The sequence below is a fragment of the Ammospiza nelsoni genome, chromosome 14 (assembly GCF_027579445.1).
Source record: "Ammospiza nelsoni isolate bAmmNel1 chromosome 14, bAmmNel1.pri, whole genome shotgun sequence".
Taxonomy (NCBI): Eukaryota; Metazoa; Chordata; class Aves; order Passeriformes; family Passerellidae; genus Ammospiza; species Ammospiza nelsoni.
In genome coordinates this window covers 10,229,462-10,248,360 of record NC_080646.1, presented here as the reverse complement: position 1 = coordinate 10,248,360, position 18,899 = coordinate 10,229,462, and the positions used below count along the sequence as shown (strand labels likewise).

At 40.7% G+C, this 18,899-nt stretch overlaps 1 protein-coding gene across 3 annotated transcripts; it reads right to left on the bottom strand.

The window, feature by feature from the left end:
• Positions 1-1,518: 1,518 nt before the first annotated feature.
• On the bottom strand, positions 1,519-18,267 carry SLC30A4 (solute carrier family 30 member 4). 3 transcript variants are annotated; one of them, XM_059481986.1, is made up of 7 exons: positions 17,728-18,267; positions 12,802-12,948; positions 7,731-7,884; positions 7,242-7,479; positions 6,848-6,953; positions 4,443-4,577; positions 1,519-3,820 (listed from the first exon to the last, which is right to left on the bottom strand). In XM_059481986.1, the coding sequence occupies exons 1-7, from the start codon at positions 18,116-18,118 to the stop codon at positions 3,666-3,668; spliced, it is 1,326 nt and encodes a 441-aa protein (XP_059337969.1). In that variant the 5' UTR covers positions 18,119-18,267; the 3' UTR covers positions 1,519-3,665. The 3 variants fall into 3 exon arrangements, with proteins under 3 accessions (XP_059337969.1, XP_059337970.1, XP_059337971.1); XM_059481987.1 differs by lacking the exon at positions 12,802-12,948; XM_059481988.1 differs by lacking the exons at positions 1,519-3,820; positions 4,443-4,577 and adding an exon at positions 4,767-4,932.
• Positions 18,268-18,899: the final 632 nt, after the last annotated feature.

Genomic DNA, 18,899 nt, shown 5'->3' with positions numbered 1-18,899 from the left:
TGAATGTGTTTGGAGCAACCAGCAAGAAAAAAGACCTTGGCAATGCCCTTTTGGATAGAGGGAAGTGAGCTGGATACTTCCAGGGGTTGTCCCCTTCTCTTGAGATCCCAAGGGAACTTCTTCTCTGGCAATGGATTCATTTATTGGACTAGGAAGCTGCTGCAGAATGTACCATGTCTTTTACCCAAGCACTCACTTTTGTTCATTACACTTACAGTGATTTGTAGAGAGAAATAATGCTTTAATGCTTTAATGCTTTAATGCCTGTGCAGCATCAGTGCAGTGTCCTCATGAGATGCCACCAAAATACCTGAACAGAATCCTTGCCACTCATTACTTGATGGGTGTCTTCTGGGGCTTTTGCTTCTATGTCAGAAAATTACTTTTAAATGCCAGCCTTCTGCTTTTCTGAGTCACTCTGCCACTTGGGAGTGATTCTGCAAGAAATAGCAGATATGTACAGTAGTGAGATAATTGAAGACCAGATTCAAGTATGACATTTTAAATTGTAATTCTGCTGGTGAAGAAAGAAATGCTGCTGGTATTGAAAAGACAAAATGTCAACACAATTAAAAACAAAAACCAAACCACATAATTAAGCAAGGAAAACATTCAGAAACAAAATATGTCTCTGAAAATTTTCTTTTTAGGATAAGAACACTTCAGAAGGGAAGAGGAGGATGTGAGGGTTTGCAGTCTACTCATATGAAAATGTTTAATTGACTCATATGAGTAGGTTGTCATCAAAACTGTATCTGTGCTTCAGAAAAGGATGGGTGACAATCACAGATTTAGAAAGGAAAAGTGTGGACTTTCAGAAGTGGCAGAATTTTCTTGGGATTTCATCTGTTCAGTCAGCAAGAGTATTCCAGCACAGCTCTGGAAACCAGGGATGCTGGTTGTGGAAACCTGCTTGAATCTTGGAAGTTTTTTGTTTGGAAAGAAGTTCTGTCAAGTATATGCATTTTCATTTCAGGCAGAGGATTTGTAAGAAGGAAAAGAATAGTGTAAGAGTGTGTAAACTATCATAGCCACATTAAATAATCTGGCTTGGAAAAACAGGAGGCCTTATTTATAATAATGCCCCTTTCCTCTAAGCTGATACTGAAAACAATCTTGGAGTATCCATAAAAGCTTACTGATTATTTTATTCTTTATTCTCATTTTGTCTTCTGTTGCCTTTTCTCCGAACTTCCAGTCTACAGACCTTGGTAGCAAGGGCCCCTCAAAGGTGAATGTAGGGTTTCAGGAATGTTTTGCAAGTTGCTTCATGATAATCCTTCACCATGCTTTGTCAGCTTACACTTTCTGAAGTGCAGTTATTGCATGTGAAATCACAAGTCTTAAATTGTTCTGACTAAACACAGACTTAATTAATTCTATGTATAGCATCTGCAAACTGAGTTGAAGCTGAGTGTTCAGACATTTCAAAACACAGCTGCCCTAAGAATCAGATTGCTGTAAGAATTCAAAGATGATGAGAGAGAGAAATACAAATAAATATTTTATAAGACAATGTGAAGTTTAATAATCGATTTAATAAAACCCACAATAGAACAACACACCTTTTTTCTTCAATTAAACAAATGTATAGTAAATTATTAAAAAACTGCAAATACAATACATGTCTACTGTACTTCAACATCGAATTACATCAACTGTAAACCCCAATTTAATTAAAACCCATTTGAGCATTAGTATGTGCAAAATACCTGTTGTTTGTGGTTTTTGCCAGTAAGTTTGAAAGGATGGGATGCACATTTTTAATGAACTGTGATATGGCTTAATTGATGGTAGTGTTTGTATTGCAGCATTACCTTCCCAAGCACAGTGCTGCTTTTCAGCTGCACACACTCCCATGCTGTACACCAGTGTTCCTGTTCCTTGCCCAAACAGATACAATCTGGTGTTATGTGCACTCTGTCCAGATTCTCAATGTGCTGTCAGCTTTCATCAATAAAAATTAATCATGTGATCCCTACCTCCAGAAAGAGGACAAGAAGCAAAAATTGTTACCTCCAAATCAGCCTTATGAAAATGTGAAACCCTAGCGAGTTTCAAAACAGAAAATAGCTGAAGTATTCACAGCTGAATATCACAATAACCATAACTGGCAAAAGCTTTCCTTTTTGATCCACACAGAGAACTACTTTCCATGTCAGTGGAAGTTCTGCATAAGGTGAAAGTACAGAATAAACAAAAAATACTTGAAGCCAAGTTCTTGCCATCTTCTGAACTTTGTACATCATGTTCTTGCTGCTCTTAGCTTCTTGAATGCCATTGACGTCAGAAGCAGGTTAAATCTGGCCTTGTAGGTGAATGATAGCTTAGTGTAAAGATTTATTATCTTGGGTACATTCAGAATACAGGGGTTCCACAATGAGGCCAAACACTTCCACTTTGTGGACTCTGAGCTGCCCAGATGAATACACAGTCTTTCAGGTTGCCTCCTCTCTGTAAATACAAAAGGGCCTTTCTGCCACTGTAGGTTGTTATGATATTGTTGTCCAACACCTTCAGGTTACAGAGCTTGCTTGGATTTTGCTTTCTCCATAAGCTAAGTAGTGGGAACTGCTGTCACAGTGGCACTCCTGTCAGGATGCTGCCACACTGTGCTTAAAGATGAAAGGTCAGAGATTGTGATGGATGGAATTGTGCATGTCTAAAACTTCTGCTCCCCACTTTCCTGTTGGATGCACATATCTGTAGATTGCATTTGAGAGTATTTCCAAGTCAAATAGCACTTCTATCATTTGACTTTTCTTTTAAAACAAAACAATCATGGAAAAAATTATCAATTACAGGACATTTATTAATTACAATTAGAACGCATGCTAATCAACTGGCCTTTTAATGTGAATCAAATGATGGTTTAGACATTCAAGATTATTAATAATAAATTCCTCTTACAAGTCAAAACTTTATAAAATAAATAACCTGTTTCTAATGTATAAATCCTATTCTAAAACACATTAAAGATAACTGATCACTTAAAACACTTTGGGTCCAGTGTTGGGTCTCTAGATAAATACCAGAAGTCTGGGCAAGGATCTTCCTGTCTGGATCTCTGAATGCCCAGATTAAAGCTAACTTTCTGGTCTGGGTACAGTAAATTCTGTAATTTACAGTCTCTCCAAAGAGACAGTTTCCACAAGAATTCAACTTAATGTACATGTTAATAATTTGAGATACTGTGTGAAAATTATTATTGCAAAAATACTGAAGAATGAATTTGGGGATCATGATATATTGTGCAACCCTGGTATGATCAGCTTTAGAGACTTTTGACTGAAATACTGAATGCCTGATTCTCCTTTTGGAGTGCAGGTACTTTGTGGTACGTAATGTTTAAAGGACAATATTGGACTGTAATTTGTGAGGTATCTGCAGAGCCACGTTCCAGTTTGTAAACAATAATCCAAACCCAGCTTTGTCTCAAAACCATAATAAATTGAATAGACCAGTACAACGGAGAGAGTGAAATAAATGTTCTATAGGGCAACCACTGCACTTTTTGCAGCACCGGTTCTCCCTGCTGCATGTCCCATGGTACAAATCCACATATTAATGGTTACTATTGGATAATTTTCATTTTGCATTTATTGCTCTCAGTCTTTGACTACACAAGGTAAAGAATAAGGCAGCAGTTCCCAAAACATATGAAATTAGGCACTGGAACTCTGACAATTCGCACAGGTTTTGCTCATTTCCTGTTTGTAGCTCTGAAGCTGGACAGAGCACTTGTACATTCCGAACGTGTTCAGCAGCAGCTGCCGGGCCTTGGACTGAACGTCCTCCCATTTAGATGAACTACCAGGAACTGCAAAATTAAGAAAAGAATTAATAAATTCACTCCTTGAGAAACCTGAGCAATGCAAATGTTCTCAAACTTATCACAGTGCCACCGTTGAGAATAATTTTTGCTCACACTTTATTAATTTAATATTGTTCTTGTGGGCACTGTGTACTCTCTCTTCATTTTACTCCTCTCTTGATAGAACTCTGTGTGTATTTGATACTATCCCCCCAAAAACCTGAGCTTTCCTACTCAGAACTAATATTCATAGTATAGTTGGATGTCTGAATCAGCACACATTTTGGGCAAAACATTTATTTTTCATGTGTTGATTGTTCCACATTAGAACTTCACCCTTTCTTTCCCTAAACATGTAAGAAAATTTCTGAGGAGAAATTTTTTGTTGTTTTTTTTTCCCTGCTTTGGACGTTTTGGTATAAAAAATTTTATTTGCACAGTTCTCATTTACACTACGTCTTTCTTGGCCAAGGTATTCTATTCCTTGCTGTACAAAACCAGAGTTAGCAGATTTTCCTTCCCCAGAATGGTATTTTTTGGTTCAATTTAAATAACAATATGAAGAGGAAGTGGTGGGGTTTTTCCTAAACTTGGATTTAATTTAGAATTATGCTATCCAGCAGCTTACCTAGTTGCAAGTGGACTATGGCAGTTGTTTTCCCTGCAGTGAGAGACCAAACATTTAAATCTTCTATAGAATAAACATCCTCAATTTTCATCAAGTCTTCCTTGATGCGATCCACATTTAAGTGCCTTGGAACTCCTGTGATACCAAACATGAGATAAAATTAATTCTGTCTTCTGCAGAGTCTCAGTAGCCTTTAAAATGTTACAACAGATCTCAATGTCAAAGAAATTAGAATTTGTGCTGTTGGAGGTGATTAGTAACTTCCATGTTATCAACAGAAAACGATATGGAAATGGGCCAGTGAAGTCTGGTATGGATACAGAAGTTGTACAGGAATTGCAGAGCTGTCTCAGTGGAATCTGTCCTGTCCAGAATCCACACTCTGGCAACAGCAGCATTAGATATCATTTACAATGATGTACTTTTGTTGACAACTTCACTGCACTTCTAACCCTTAGTAACAGCTTAGGCTGGACTCCAGGATCAAAATCTGTTAAAAAAAAAAAAAAAAAGAAAAGCTAGGACCTGTCTCCTGAAACTGCATTTCAGGTACCTGGGATCCTGTTCACAGGCTGCAGTAATCCATGTGCAGTGGTCAACACATAGGACTGTGTTTTACAGAGTGTCCTCTCTGCAAATCAGAGATCAAGTCCTTTTGGTATTTTCAGCAGCACATCTCTAACTTACCACCACATCCTTTTTCTGTACAAAGGGCAAAATCAAAATTTTAGATTATCAACTTGGGTCAAAAACTAATGCAAGTACTGAAAAAACTCTTTTTGAGTAGTTTTGATGCTACAGCAGCTTTTACTGCTTATCTTCTAGATTTATGGAGTTTATGTATACTGAGAGGAGTTCAGCAACTTGCTTCTCAGATTTCTTCAGACTTTTTGCATAACTTCTCTGAACCTGGTGCCTTACTGTCTCTTAAATTACATTATTTCCAGTACTGTCTCTTTTGAAAGTTCAGTGTCTAGGACTGCCTCACATGAAACAAAATTTTCCTTCTAATGGAGACCATCAAAAATGATTTAGCTGATAAATAACTAGCTAACTGTCTGGTATTTGTACAGCTTTCTTTTTCCCAAGAAAAATGGACTTAAATTCTCGTATCTACATCATACTTGTGATGGGCTTCCATTCTGCCTTATAAATCTATATTAAAAGCTAGAATCTCATTGCTTGTGTTGGACAGCTATTTAATTTTTTAATTTTGCATTCTTAGTATAATGAGGAAATGGAAGTTAATACCAAAAGTTGATACAACTTCAAGGGCCTTGGTGTTGCAGCAGCAGTTTCCAGTATAAATGCAAGTCCATTCTCTGGTGATTCTGAATTTGAATTGGAAAAGTTTCCTAGCATGCATAAAGCCCACATACCATCACTTTCAATGACTTAATTAATATGGAGACTTTTATGACAACTGGGATACCTATGCAAACAGCTACAACACAAAATATCTGGAATCTGATACTTCATCAATTTGTCTTATCAGTTTTCTTCAGCTAAATCTGTTGCCTTGGAGCTAATTGAGGATTCTGCAAATTTCATCATTTTTGCCTTCTCAGTAGACTTCTACTTTGTTAGATTTTTTTAAAATCTTATGTGACAGCAAAAGCACTTAACTGAAGATTCTGAGGTTTCTGATTTAAACTTGTTACATAATAAAAGTCGATGGTAATTCATGAGACAGTTAGGAATGTGCAGTTAAAACCTAGGATTTTTCTCCCAGCCCTAATATCTTCATTTTATAAAGTAATAGTACTAGATCAAGCAGTAATAGTTGCCATGTAAGCTGCGATAAAGCAAAGGATGCTGCTGACATGTTTCCCTCTATGTCACACAAGATAAGATCCTTCAGCCCATGTTCAGCTTTTTCTTCTCTTTTTTTTTCTGCATTTTACATCACTCTTAACTTGCAGCTTCCCCTATGGGAAGAGCAGATACACACAAGTAATACAAAGGCACTTGTGGGAAAAGGGAAGACAGGACTGGCATGAACCACATGTCCAGCTATTTGCCTGTGCTTGGTGCCTCCTTTTACCTGCATGCACATTCAGTTTGACTGTACAAGTAATAGAAGTGAGAGTGTAGAACTGAGTCTGGGCAAATGTTCACTTGATTCAGCTGAGAGTCACTGCAGACACACTAGAAAGTTCTGTACATTTCACATCTGCATCTCCTGATGGTAAAGAGTGTGCAGATACAGGACTTGTGTTGTTCTGGCCACAGTGAAAGATACCTAAAAACTGCTGCAATTTAGAGGAGCCATAAAGAACCACCAGACTAAAGCAGCACCAAGACAGACAGGTCTCCAGGTACAATCCACATAGAGATGGGGATTATGATGTCTAGAAATCTGGTATTTTCCATGTAAAGCACTGCAGATTGGGCACAGATCTTACCTTCCAGAATAATAACTCCCGTGTCACACAGAATTCGAACTGTTGTAAAAACCACCAGTATGGAAAACACATATGTACATATGGGATCAGCAATCTTGTATTCTGGCTGCAAAAGGGAAATTTCACAATGTCAAAGGATGTATGAAAACAAGATCACTTACAAAAATGTGACTCAGAAGACACAGTTACTTCTGGCTCCAAGTTTCCACGTTTGAATAGTTACAATATATATAGTAGAGACAGTCTTGCTTAATTTGCATGATGTACGAAGCTTATCATAAAATATCACTAAAAAGCTATTTTTAATAACTTATAAAAACAGGTCCCTTTTGACTTTAACCACCAGAGTGAACCGCCAAGATTCCCCGTGCCTCCAGGAGAGGCCTTTCCTTACCTTAAAGCGGATGATGTAGGCAGCTACAAGCACCCCAATGCTCTGCACCAGGTCCCCCAGGGCGTGCACAAAGGCTGCTCTCACTGCCAGGCTGCTGTGCCCGTGGCTGCTGTGCCCGTGGCTGCTGTGCCCGTGGCTGCTGCCCTGGGCTGCGCTCGGAGAGCTCGGCTGAGGTACGTGAGAGTGAGCGTGGGAATGGGAGTGAAGGTGGCCAGATTGATTCAGCAAAAACCCCATTCTGAAAGGGAAAGGAGAGAAATGCTTCAAGAAACAGGCTTTAGGGTTTTTTGGGTGGGGAGGGTTTGTTAGGGTATTTTCATTTTAAACCAAATAATTGAAAAATAATACCCGGTGTAATTTCTTGTCTTATTTGGGAAAATTAAGAGGTCCAGCAAAATTACATCCCATGACAAAGTTACAGGCCATGACTGAATTAGCAGCTTATTGAGAATACATTAATGAGTGTTAATGGAGAGAGAGAGATCTTACATTAAGTTAACTGCAACACCGACGGCTGCTGTGATGAGCATGATATCACCATTTATTTCATAGTCCATATGGATTGTTCTCTGAACAGCCTCATACAACAGGAATGCCATAAGGATATAGACCAGCAGTACACTAATGATGGCTGACAGTACTTCTGCAAGCAGAAAGGAAAAACCATTATAAAAATGTGCCTCAGATCCATTTCTATTTCCAAATTAGAATGTGGACAGGGCCTCGTTTTAACTATTTTATCCATAAACAAACAAGTTGTGTGATAAATAAAACTTGTAAAATAGGATTAACCAACTGAGTTTCTTCTAATAAACTCCTTCACATGTCCCTGTCATCAGTATATACCTCAAATTACGTTTTCCCTGCTAACTTCTGCACAGGTAATGATCCTGACTTCTTCAGATACCCAGAACATTTGCCTGAGAATTCACAGGCAAAGGCCTTGTCCAGGGATGAGGAGGACAGGTGATCTCAAACATTACCAGCCTACCCACAAATAAGGGAAACCTTGATTTTAAGTGTCCAGTGTATTAAGCTGGGTTTATAAATTATTTTTATATATCCTTTTTTTTTTTAGTTAGGATGGAGAAGAAATGACAAAAAGTTAAAGAAATCAAACAGTATAAATTTGTCACACACTATACTCTTAAGCTCCTTGACATATGTGTTCATAAGTGTTATCTGAGGCAAATTTCAGTTAAAAAGGCTTGCTTAGTGTAAGTTTCTGTATTGCTGTGATATGCTGTTCTAACATTATCTAGTATTTACCAAATACTATTATTTAACAAAAAGCATCAGGACTATTATTTTGGCATAAGAATTTTATCTGATCAGCAGGGACTTTCAAAAGGAAACACATATCTAAATAAAGATAAAAATTGCAAAACTAATAAAAACTAGTATTTCATTGTTCTGTGCTTTCTGCTGCCATTTACATCTGTCGAACGTGGTTACAGTTCTCTGTGAGATTCCTGCTGTTCAGATGGGAGTTAACAGGGCTAAATATTTTATAGGTTGGGACTTTTGTGCTGCCTCATTCCCCACTCATGAAATTGTGCTGGTAATAGTACACAAACCTGAGAAGGATGAGTCCACACTACAGTTTTAAGGTCCTACTATAAAGAAAATAGGTATTTCCAAATGGGCCACTAGATTGCTTTTATCATGAATGTACTTTTATCCTCCAGCTTCATATTCTGAAAACTATCGCCTGCAGCAGCTGAAACTTTTAAAAAAGGCAACAAAGCTGGCAGAGAAAACATTAGTTAAAGACTGTCTCAGTTATAATCAAGTTAATACAGGGCTTTACAAAAAGCCCTGGGAAAGCCTTAATGCTTGCTCCATTGTATTGCATATAAATCTGCAGCCATGCCTGAGTAATCTGTAATCATTATGCATAATGCTCATTACTGTCACTTGCCAGATGGATCACTGGGATCTCAGCCTTCCTCTGTGAACTCAAAGATCAGAGGTGGAATTAATTTACTTGGAATTGTAATGGTTGTTCTTCCCCCTAGTTTCACACATGTTGTCCTGATTTATTCCCCAGTAAGGGCAAAATTCTGCCCTTGGCTGTACCATAGTTCTAAGAATACTCATCTGAGAATTGTCTCTCTTCTTCCTCTGCTTTCAATCTGTCAGCCTGAAGTACAACTTGGGTTACCGCAGATGTCTTCTCTAACACAGAAGTGTTTTAATTTTATTTATTATTACAGTTCTATCAGCATTTTAATGTCACCAAAATCAGTTGATCCATGCACTGAATTATTAATATCATTATGGGAGAAGAAACTCACACCAACACATTCAGCTGCTGGGTAGTGTGTCAGTGCCTGGATGAGGAACAGCACTACCAGGCAGTAACAAGGCTCTGAAAGTCAACTGTCATAATCTGAGATGATTTCAGAGCAACTTGAAAATCCTGGAAATAGCCACAGAAATGGAAATTATCTTTACAAAGCTGGCAGATTATTCAGGGCAACAGTCCTAAAAATACACAATACATTGCTTAGAAGGTTTTCCAGAATGTTTTAAAAACTTGTGAAGCCATAGCACATTAGCATTTACCAGAGAAATAATATAGTGTGCTTTTACAATATAAACCCATATTTTCTGCATTGGAAACCAGTGTTTTCCTTGCAGTTTCTTCCAGAGTCACTGTCATGTCAGCATTGTAGATTTGTGCTGAGATCTTTCCCTTCTTGTGAAATGAACTGTGCACAGTCTCAGTGGACTGGCTGATTCTGTCATTACTAACATTGTCTCTGCAGCAATGGACGAATGCCAGGTTCCATATCTGTGCTTAAATCTGCTCAGTGTCTTGCTGAAAAGGAGGTATGGGGAAACTGAACTATTTTTGGCTTCAAGAATTTAATTCTTCTTTAACATGACTACAGTTTCCATTATTTTGTCTTCACTTTTCTAACCTATTCCTGAATCTGTCAGCTTCCTTTTCACAAATGAAAATGGAATAAAACTGAAGATGGAACTTATATATTATGTATTCAAACAGAATTCAAATAAATGAGAATTAGTGCTCACTTCCTTCTGGAATTTGACTAGACAACTAACAGGTCTGTTGCTTTTACAAAGTGAATATTAAGGGAATAACTGAAAATTCATCACTCTGCAAACAAAAATAATAACAATGAACAATATATTTGTTCATTAGAATGTTTTCATGACTACTGAATGGATGGATTATCTTAAAACTTAATGCAGAGCAGGTCAGTGATGACACAGTTCTTGCACATATTCCCAGCTTTAAAGAAATAAACCACATATTCTTCTGTGACAGATACCCAATCTGTACCCTACTTCTAACATCCTGACATGTTTTAACATCTCTCTTGTGAAGTTTAAACTATTGTTGAACTGATATTATTTGCTGACAAGCTTCTTACACATAGGTTACTTGGAAAAATGTGTTACAACAAGGATATACCCTAGAAACTGCTTTGTTCCATTGCCAGCACTCACTGATGTGTGAAACTGGGCCCTCAGGCCACAGCATTCAGACTGGGTGCCTAAAATCAGGCAAATAAATTTCACAAGTGTGATTTTTAAAAATACTGTATTTTGAATTTTGAACCATCAGATCTTCTGTACTTTGGGGGTCCCTGGCAAAGCCTTGACTCACTTCCTCTTCCTTCCAGCACAGAAACTCCTTCCCAGCCTCAGGCTCTCCTGCTGCTCATCCAGAGAGCTGCACTGCTGCTGCTCATGCAGGATGGCTGAAGTGGAAAGGAACCCCTGGAACCTGTGCAGTCCTGCTCAAAGGAGGGTCAGCCACAGCAGCTTGCTCAGGGCTGCTTCCAGGTGGGTTTCATCTATTTCCACTCCACAACCTGTTCTAATCTTTGACCACCTGCTGGCACTGGGAGCAGAAAAGGAGGAGCAATTGCTGCAGAACTGAGAGGCTGCTCCCTGTAGCTGCTCTTAGAGAGAAGAGCAGTACAGATTAATTTTATGGGCCACATCTGGCCCATGAACCACCACTGGATCAGTCTGGCTAGTTCATGACTAGTATTTTTCCTGGCAGTAAACTGGAAAGAAAAAAAACATACAGAAAATGAGGTGGCAGGAATGCTCAGGGATTTCTTCTTTCACATTAATTGAAAAGTCAGCAAAAATTTACAGAACTGAGAATATTTTAATGGTTAAGTAAGGTCCTATTATTTTTTTTAAGATAAACCCCTGTTTTCAGCTAGGCAGATTCAAGGTATTTGCTATTTGATTTTAGAAAAGTTACAAAGACATGTAAACTACCCAAATTATTTTGAAATAGGGTTAAAGTATGTATAAATGCTAACATCCTTCTGGAGAGTATGAGCAAATGCCAGGGGCATACCTGCAAGGTCAGGTTTCAGCATCAGAGGAGCTCCTATCACAAAATTAAAACTTAATGAAAGAAAAGTTTGTAATGGGAAATGCTGGCATTGCTAATGCTTTCTTGCTAGAGCCCCAAAGAGCTTAGCTAGTGTACAGAGTTATGCATTCATGCACTAGTGACTAACTGATGACAAATGACAAGGAGTGATGGAGTTGTTGAATTCTACTGCTGTTCTAGCAGCCAAAATAAGAATTGCAAATATTGACTACACAAGAATGAAATTCCTTGAAAAATGTATGCTATAGAGTGTTATAGAAAACAGGTAGAAAACTGGGACACTAGAAATTATCTATTTAATGAAAAAGATACTTTGAAGTTTTTGCTAAAATGTCTACAGACCTGCAGCTGGGTATTATATCCAGTTAGCAAAAACTGAAAACACCCTTTATCATCATTACATTTCCAAACATGAAGTAATAAATCCTGAAAATATTCTTCCAAGGGTTAGTCCATAATTCTGTTTATACTTCTTTTTAGAGACACCTAAACTGAACAGAGGTTAAGTAACTTGCTGTATTTTGCAAACGATGGGGCATTTTGACCTCAGCTTTCTGTGGTTTGGGGAATGCAAGAGGAGTCCTGATTTATATGAGCTTTGGCAGGGCAGAGCTCTCTAATAATATGTTCTACATAACTTCTTAGCTGTGGATTAAAATGTAATTTTTCACATTGAATAGGACCATTTTCCGGTATCACAATTCTGCTGAAGTCAAAAGATTTTTTAACTCTTGGGCACTGGCAATAATCTGTTGTGAACAACCACGGGCTGACATGCACAGCTCCTGCACCATCAATGTCACCATGAATTCAATTCCCCGACCTTCCTCTTCAAGAAGGAAGATGAATCAAGCATTCAGAATTCAACTCAATCTGCTAAGTGCCAGTCCCACAGAAATGGAGGGACTTGCCCTGCTCCCAGTGAATGAAATTCTGCCATCAAACTTTTGGCTGAGTTTGGTTTTTTGTTTTTTTTAATCTATTCACTTGTAGCAATACAACCTAAGCAGTGCATCCCCAATGGCCAGTGACAGGACATTGAGAGTCAGTTAAAGCAACTCTTAGGCTTGTTGCTACTTTCTTTCTAGCTACCTGTTCTTCTAGAATTAGGTGCTCTTTACAGTCCTTGCTTCAAATACTCTTTACCAGCAGAATCTGATAGCTACATACCTAAGCGATGAAATCCAAAAGTGAATCTCTTTGTTGGAGATTTTGCAGACAGCCAGAGAGCGAGGAGGGTCAAAATAATACCACTAAGGTCAGTGAGCATGTGAAGTGCATCTGTCATAATTGCTAGACTGTTAGCAACATAGCCACCTGAAAACATAATAGGAAAAGTCAGGACATAAGACATTTTTAATTATTTTACACAATATCCTCTTGCACAGCTTACAGTTATTTCTTTTCAGAATAGTATATGAGAGCCCTTCTTATACCCACTAAACATGGAGGGGTGTTTGCCATTACAAGCAAAATGCCATGCTGTAATTTAAAGCTACCATAGTTAAAAGTGCAGTCAAGTGTGCTTTCTATTAAGAGTAACATAAAAAGGATTCACTCCTGTTTTCCTAACAGAGACTACTTGCATCATAATGTTTGCAAGATCAGGTCCAAAACAGTTTTGTATCTTTCCTCTTCATATTACTGCACATGTGTTTAATCAACTGATTCTTTTTTTAAACTACATCTGTTAAACACTCTGACATAACAGAACGGGAATAGAACTCCATAGATTCGATGACCATGAAATTTACCCTGTCACCTTTTTATTTTCATTACTTTATCATTTAGCGTTAATTATTCCCCATCCTGGCAGAAGTGTGGGAGTTCTTGCAATATCTATTGCAGACAATGACTTTCACTTGTACAGCATTTTTCTTTGTTATTGATTACCATAATTTTTCTTGTAATAATGAGCTGCATTGAGACAAATAACCTGAGATCAAAGGTTAATATCTTTGTTCCAATTCACTTGCTAGAGCTGCTGCTGGATGAGTGAGAGATTTAAACAATGCACCTCTCACCTAAGTATCCCTTATACAGAGGGGAATCAAGGACAGGCTGTGTTGTCTCCCATATGCTTGAAGGTAAGCCCATTATCTCAGAAAAGATCAAATCTTCAGTGTCAGCTCAGCTAATATTTGGTTTCTCTTTTTACCTTGAGATTGTCATGCAGCCTGTAAATTGTACTGAGCAAAGTGTGCATCTGGTGTGCCATTTGGCAGGCTTCAGGCTCCAACTAACATTTCAAATAAAGAAATCTTCATATACAATTAAAATTGTCTTAGTGAAGAGGCTGACCAGAGGAAATAGCAAAGGGGAATTCACAACTGGCTGATGGCTTTTAAGACTGGTCATAAAACCTTTGTGTGTGTGTGGCTGTGGGTGTTCTTATGTACACACCTGCAGAGAGAGCTACTCTCTCCTCCCAGCCAAACACAGAGCACAGCTGCCCTGCAGTACTGTTTGTGCTGTGGCCACCTACCAAATGCACTACATTTCACACAGCTCCTTTCCTCCAGCCCCTTTCTTCCATTGTTCAGAAGTTTCTATGTCAAATTCTTCTGAGGCTGAAATTCTCCAAAAGGCCATCGCAGCTCAAAAACAATGACTTTTTAAGATTTAGCAATTCAGCAGCTTTTTGAGTAAAATGAGTTATGCCTTTCCTTTCTGAATTAATTTGTGTTCTCTCATAACTTAAAAAAAATATTTAGAAAGTGCAACTCAACCTCTTTTATAGTCAACAAAGAAACAATAATTTATATGTAAGGACATTTAGTTCAGCACTTAACATATGTCATTATTTACAGTATATATGTTAATTCTTATGTATTATTTTGAGCATCACTTCATCCAAGATGAGTTAATTCCACTTCAGCTAGCCTCCCACTTTTAAAGATTTTCAAAACAAAAGTATGAGGAAGGAATTCAGATACTGAAGCTAAACATAATGCAGCATGTGGATTAAGAAAACATAATTGCCATTTAGAAAATCCTGAAATCAAAGGTTCTCTGTTTCTAAAGGTATCAGTTCATCACGTGGTTAAAGGTATTGCCTAGGGGCTGTTTAGATACAATTGGAAAAAAATACATCTGTAACCTTTACAAATAGCTTGATGGCTCACCACTGTTTTCAGTGACCCATGAAGGACAGCAGTTCTCCTCATGGATGATCAATTAGAAATCTCTAAACAGAGCTGAAAACATCAAAACCCTGTGAGAAAAGCTAATTAGGACTTGCAATATGTTTTTCATTTCTTGATGCACAATGGTTTCCCCAAAGTGTAAATTGTTATCTAACTGGTCATCAAATGAAGCAGCAAACACTGAGATAGGCTGAAGTAATGAGTTTGGAGAGAATATGCCAATCAAGATCTCACAAAAAAAGCTGCTGAAACAAGATTTCCTTCATCTTGACATTGGTAACAGACACCATAAAGATTTTTACTGAAAAATGTAATTGTCTGATAGAATCTTCTGCCTTTCATTTAGAAACTCAAATCCGTCAAAGATCATAGAAAGAAGTCAGTTAAAATACCCTACACGATCAGAGTTTCCCAAATACCTGAGCTTCAGATCAATTAATAAAATTTGGAAATTTCAAACCAACCAAAGACAACACAGTACAGGGCTGGAGTGAAATAAATTAAATAGGTGGGACACTGAGCCAGGACTTGGGGGCTGTATCTCTAATTACTCTTCTGCTCATTATTACTCGCCCTGTGACAAGTCATTCAGGTCAAGATCCACAGAATTACAGAGATATCCAAACCCTCTATTTATTCTCTGTGGAAGATGGATGCCTGAATATTTGATGGGTCTGAACTTCAGTGCTCTGATTCTGTGTCCAAAGAACGAAATACGGCTGGGAACAGCACACCCAGAGCTGAGGAGGACGAGTCCACTGCACAGCACTAACACTCTGTGCAGACAAATCCAGCCTGCCCAAGCCCTCTGAGGGAAGAACAAAGATGATGTGACAGTGATCAGAGTATTTTTACTCTCAACATCTATTATTTCTAGAGCTCTCCCTGCACTAGCTATGGAGAGGTCTCCAACAGCATGAATTGGATCCACAGCCCCAAACAGAAACACTCCCAGTGACCTGAGCATCAACCTGCCAACAGCTCAGACATTATTCAGTATGAGGCCCTTCAGATAAACTAAATTCAGTGTACATCAGAACTCTGACACAATCAACTAACATCACTCTCATGTTAAAGGATGTCTAAGCCTAAAATACAACACTATTGCTTATCAAATTTACCTGAGTTCATGCTGAACCAAAATCTCATCCAGAGGAAAAACATGGAGCCAGGGGGCAAATGGAGGCATTCAGCCAAATCCCCACAGGTTTGACACATACTGCCTTAGCCATAATAAGCTGATGTATTGTGGCCTGTTATTAATGACCAGCCACACACTGAGACATGCTGAAAGGCAAAGCCACTTTTTTCCATTAACCCACATTCCTGAAATAAGGCCCCAAATAAAACTGCTGCAGACACAGGCAATATTATGGTCTCTCTCTGAAAAATGGAAAATCTGTTGTAGGGTTTTTTTCCCCCTACATCTGTGGGACAAACTGCAATAGCTGTCCTCTAGTAATTATTTTGTTCCCTATCCATCTTGCACAAGTTTGTCTTAAGAACACGATTCACAGTTGTCCTAGCAAAATCATCCAAGAGCATGAGCTCACTTCACACAAGTACTCAATTGACTCAATTTGCAGAAGTCAGGAGGAGGATGTAGATCCCATGCTGCTGTTCTTCACTTCCAGAAAGTTTTTATGATTTGATTTTGTGTGTGTGCTTGAATTATGGCAAGTAATTAATCTGATTAGCTCTGATTCAGACTTGAATGTTGAAATTTAAGACATTTAAAAGCAATTAATTGCTATGGAGAGACCTGGCTCAACATACATATCAAGGTACTGGCACTGAGCAGTGTTCCTCACAACTCCAAATCAGGGGACAATGGATGAGAACATTAAAGCATTTTTCAGGAGGCTGATTCACACCCAACAGACACTTGCACTGCATGGCTGTATCCAAAACACAGACAGCAACAGGACACAGTAAGTGAACAGAGATTAACAGATAAATACTGAACTTTGTAAAAATGATAAGGCAAAGGCATTTTAAATCTTAAAAGGCATAATATTTAACAGCTAATCCATGCATCTCAAGGACACTCATACTTTATTTCAAGTCTATGCTGCTATAGCCTATTTGATAAAGCATAGTTGTATAATGTTGGTGTATAATGCACAGGTTCTCCTCATCCTTCATCCTACACAGCATAGCCATTGGGAGGGAGCAATAAAAGCTGAACTTGAGAAATGGGTTAATTCTTCAACAATCAGGTGTTTATATTGGGAACTAATTTTCAGGTAAAACCCCGCTATACTTCTGCAAGTACTAACAAAAACCACAACTAATTTCATGCAACTACTTGGTATTCCTATATGTTGTAGCAGGAAGCATTAAAGTAATAGTCACTTTAAATGACTGTGCTCATATGATTTATGTCTGGATGGAGCACATGCTAGTCCAGAGCACAGCAGGACATCAAGAAGTTCTCAAGGGAGTGATGTCTCCACTGGATTGCTGTTGACAGCTCAGAACTTGTCTTTTTAGTTCTAAGTAATAGTGTGTGTTGCTGTATCTGGATAAAGATAAATACCCCCAAGTATTACTTCCATTATTATGGTAAATGTCACATTTAAAACTGTATTTTCCTCTTCTTCTCTTGCTGCAAGCACAGCAAGATTTTATGGCCGTTGATTTAAAAATATTGTGATTGAAATTGTTCATGCCACTTCTCCTTTGTTAAAAACAACTTTAAAACTTACAAGAAGAAATAAAATCCATTAGACAAAGAAAAATTTGTATATCTTATGCCACTCCGGGGAATTGATAAGAGATTCGGGTAAGGAAAGTTGCAAATTCTTTCAAGGAAAATACAGACGGACTTAATTCCCTCTCACTTCTGCACGTGCAGCTCATCTCTGTGGTCTCTCTAAAGGACTGATGGTTCAAGGCCAAGGCCAGAGCAGCCTAACGAGCTGTGAGGCACCGCAGGCCCCCGACTCACCTATGAGCTCCCCCGTCATGAAGAGGAGGTAGAGGAGGGCAGCGAGCGTCAGCCGCTTCTTCACCTTCCTCTGCTTGGAGCGCTCCCGCCGGCTGCTGCAGCCGCTGCAGGGGTCCGGCCGGCCGGCCCGGGCGCTGCGCAGGGCGATGTCCCGCTCCAGCAGGGACTCGTCGTCGGACGGCAGCCCCGGGGACGCCCCGTTCACCGGCGTCTCCGGGGCCGCCTCCGACCCGTCGTCCGCCACCACCACACGCAGCTTGTTAAACCTGGGGAAGTCCTCATCCCCCACCTCGTCCGAGAAGTCAAAGGCACTGGAGTCGTTCAGGAACAGAGGGTCCTCGCTCTTCCCTAGCAGGGACTTGATGCTCGCCCAGAGCCCGGCCCCAGCCATAGCGGCGGCGCTCGGGGGCCTCGCCGGGCGCGGCCGACTCGCCGCGGGCGGCTCCGCTGGCGCAGCTGTGCCCTCGCAGGCGGCGCCCCGACCGCTCGTCGTCCCGTCAGGGCATGTCCCCTACATCGCCCCGCCGGGCCCCGCGCAGGTCGGACGGAAAGGGGCGCGGGGCTCCGCCGCGGAGCGCCCCGGCACCGCCGGCCCGCAGCGCCGCCTCCGCGCCGGGCACCGCGCCGCGAGGCGCTGTCACCGCCCGAGCCCCGGTCACCCCGCGCAGCGCTCAGCCGGCGCGGCCCCGGTCACGCCGCGGCCGGGCAGGCGGCGCCCGGCGCGGGGCCGCCTCCCTGCCGGCGCAGGGGGAGCGCCGCCGCCGCCGCCGCCATGCGCGTCACATCCCTCCGCTCCGCGCTCCGCCGCGGCCGGGCAGCGCGCCGCCCTCGCAATCCCTGCGCGCTCCCGGGGCCGCCCCGCGTGCGGCGGCGGCCGCAGTTGGTGGGAGTCGCGTCCCCTGCGCGCCCGCGGACCCCGCCGGCACCGCGCCTGCGCCGCCCGCGCGGGACGGCCGCGGGTTCGAGTCCCGCCGCCGCCGCCCCGCCGCGCCCGCGCTGCCCGCGGAGCGGGGGGACGGCGCTGCGGGGCTCGGGGGGCGCAGGGGCCCGCCCGGAGCGGCGGCGGCACCCGCGCGTCCCTCGGGGTGGCCTGAGGGACTGTTCCCGTCCCTCTGTGCCTTTGTGTTCAGCGGGTAAATGCCATGCGACGTAGAGGCTCAGAACTGCCAAAG

What these genes read in the sequence shown, in the direction of transcription:
- SLC30A4 (XM_059481986.1), bottom strand. Translation starts at nt 18,118, where the DNA reads ATGGCTGGGGCCGGGCTCTGGGCGAGCATCAAGTCCCTGCTAGGGAAG. An exon ending in TTTTGGATTTCATCGCTTAG is followed by an intron (nt 7,885 to 12,801) that starts GTATGTAGCTAT and finishes TTCTGCTTGCAG; the next exon opens with AAGTACTGTCAGCCATCATT. An exon ending in GGGAGTTATTATTCTGGAAG is followed by an intron (nt 4,578 to 6,847) that starts GTAAGATCTGTG and finishes TTGGTATCACAG; the next exon opens with GAGTTCCAAGGCACTTAAAT.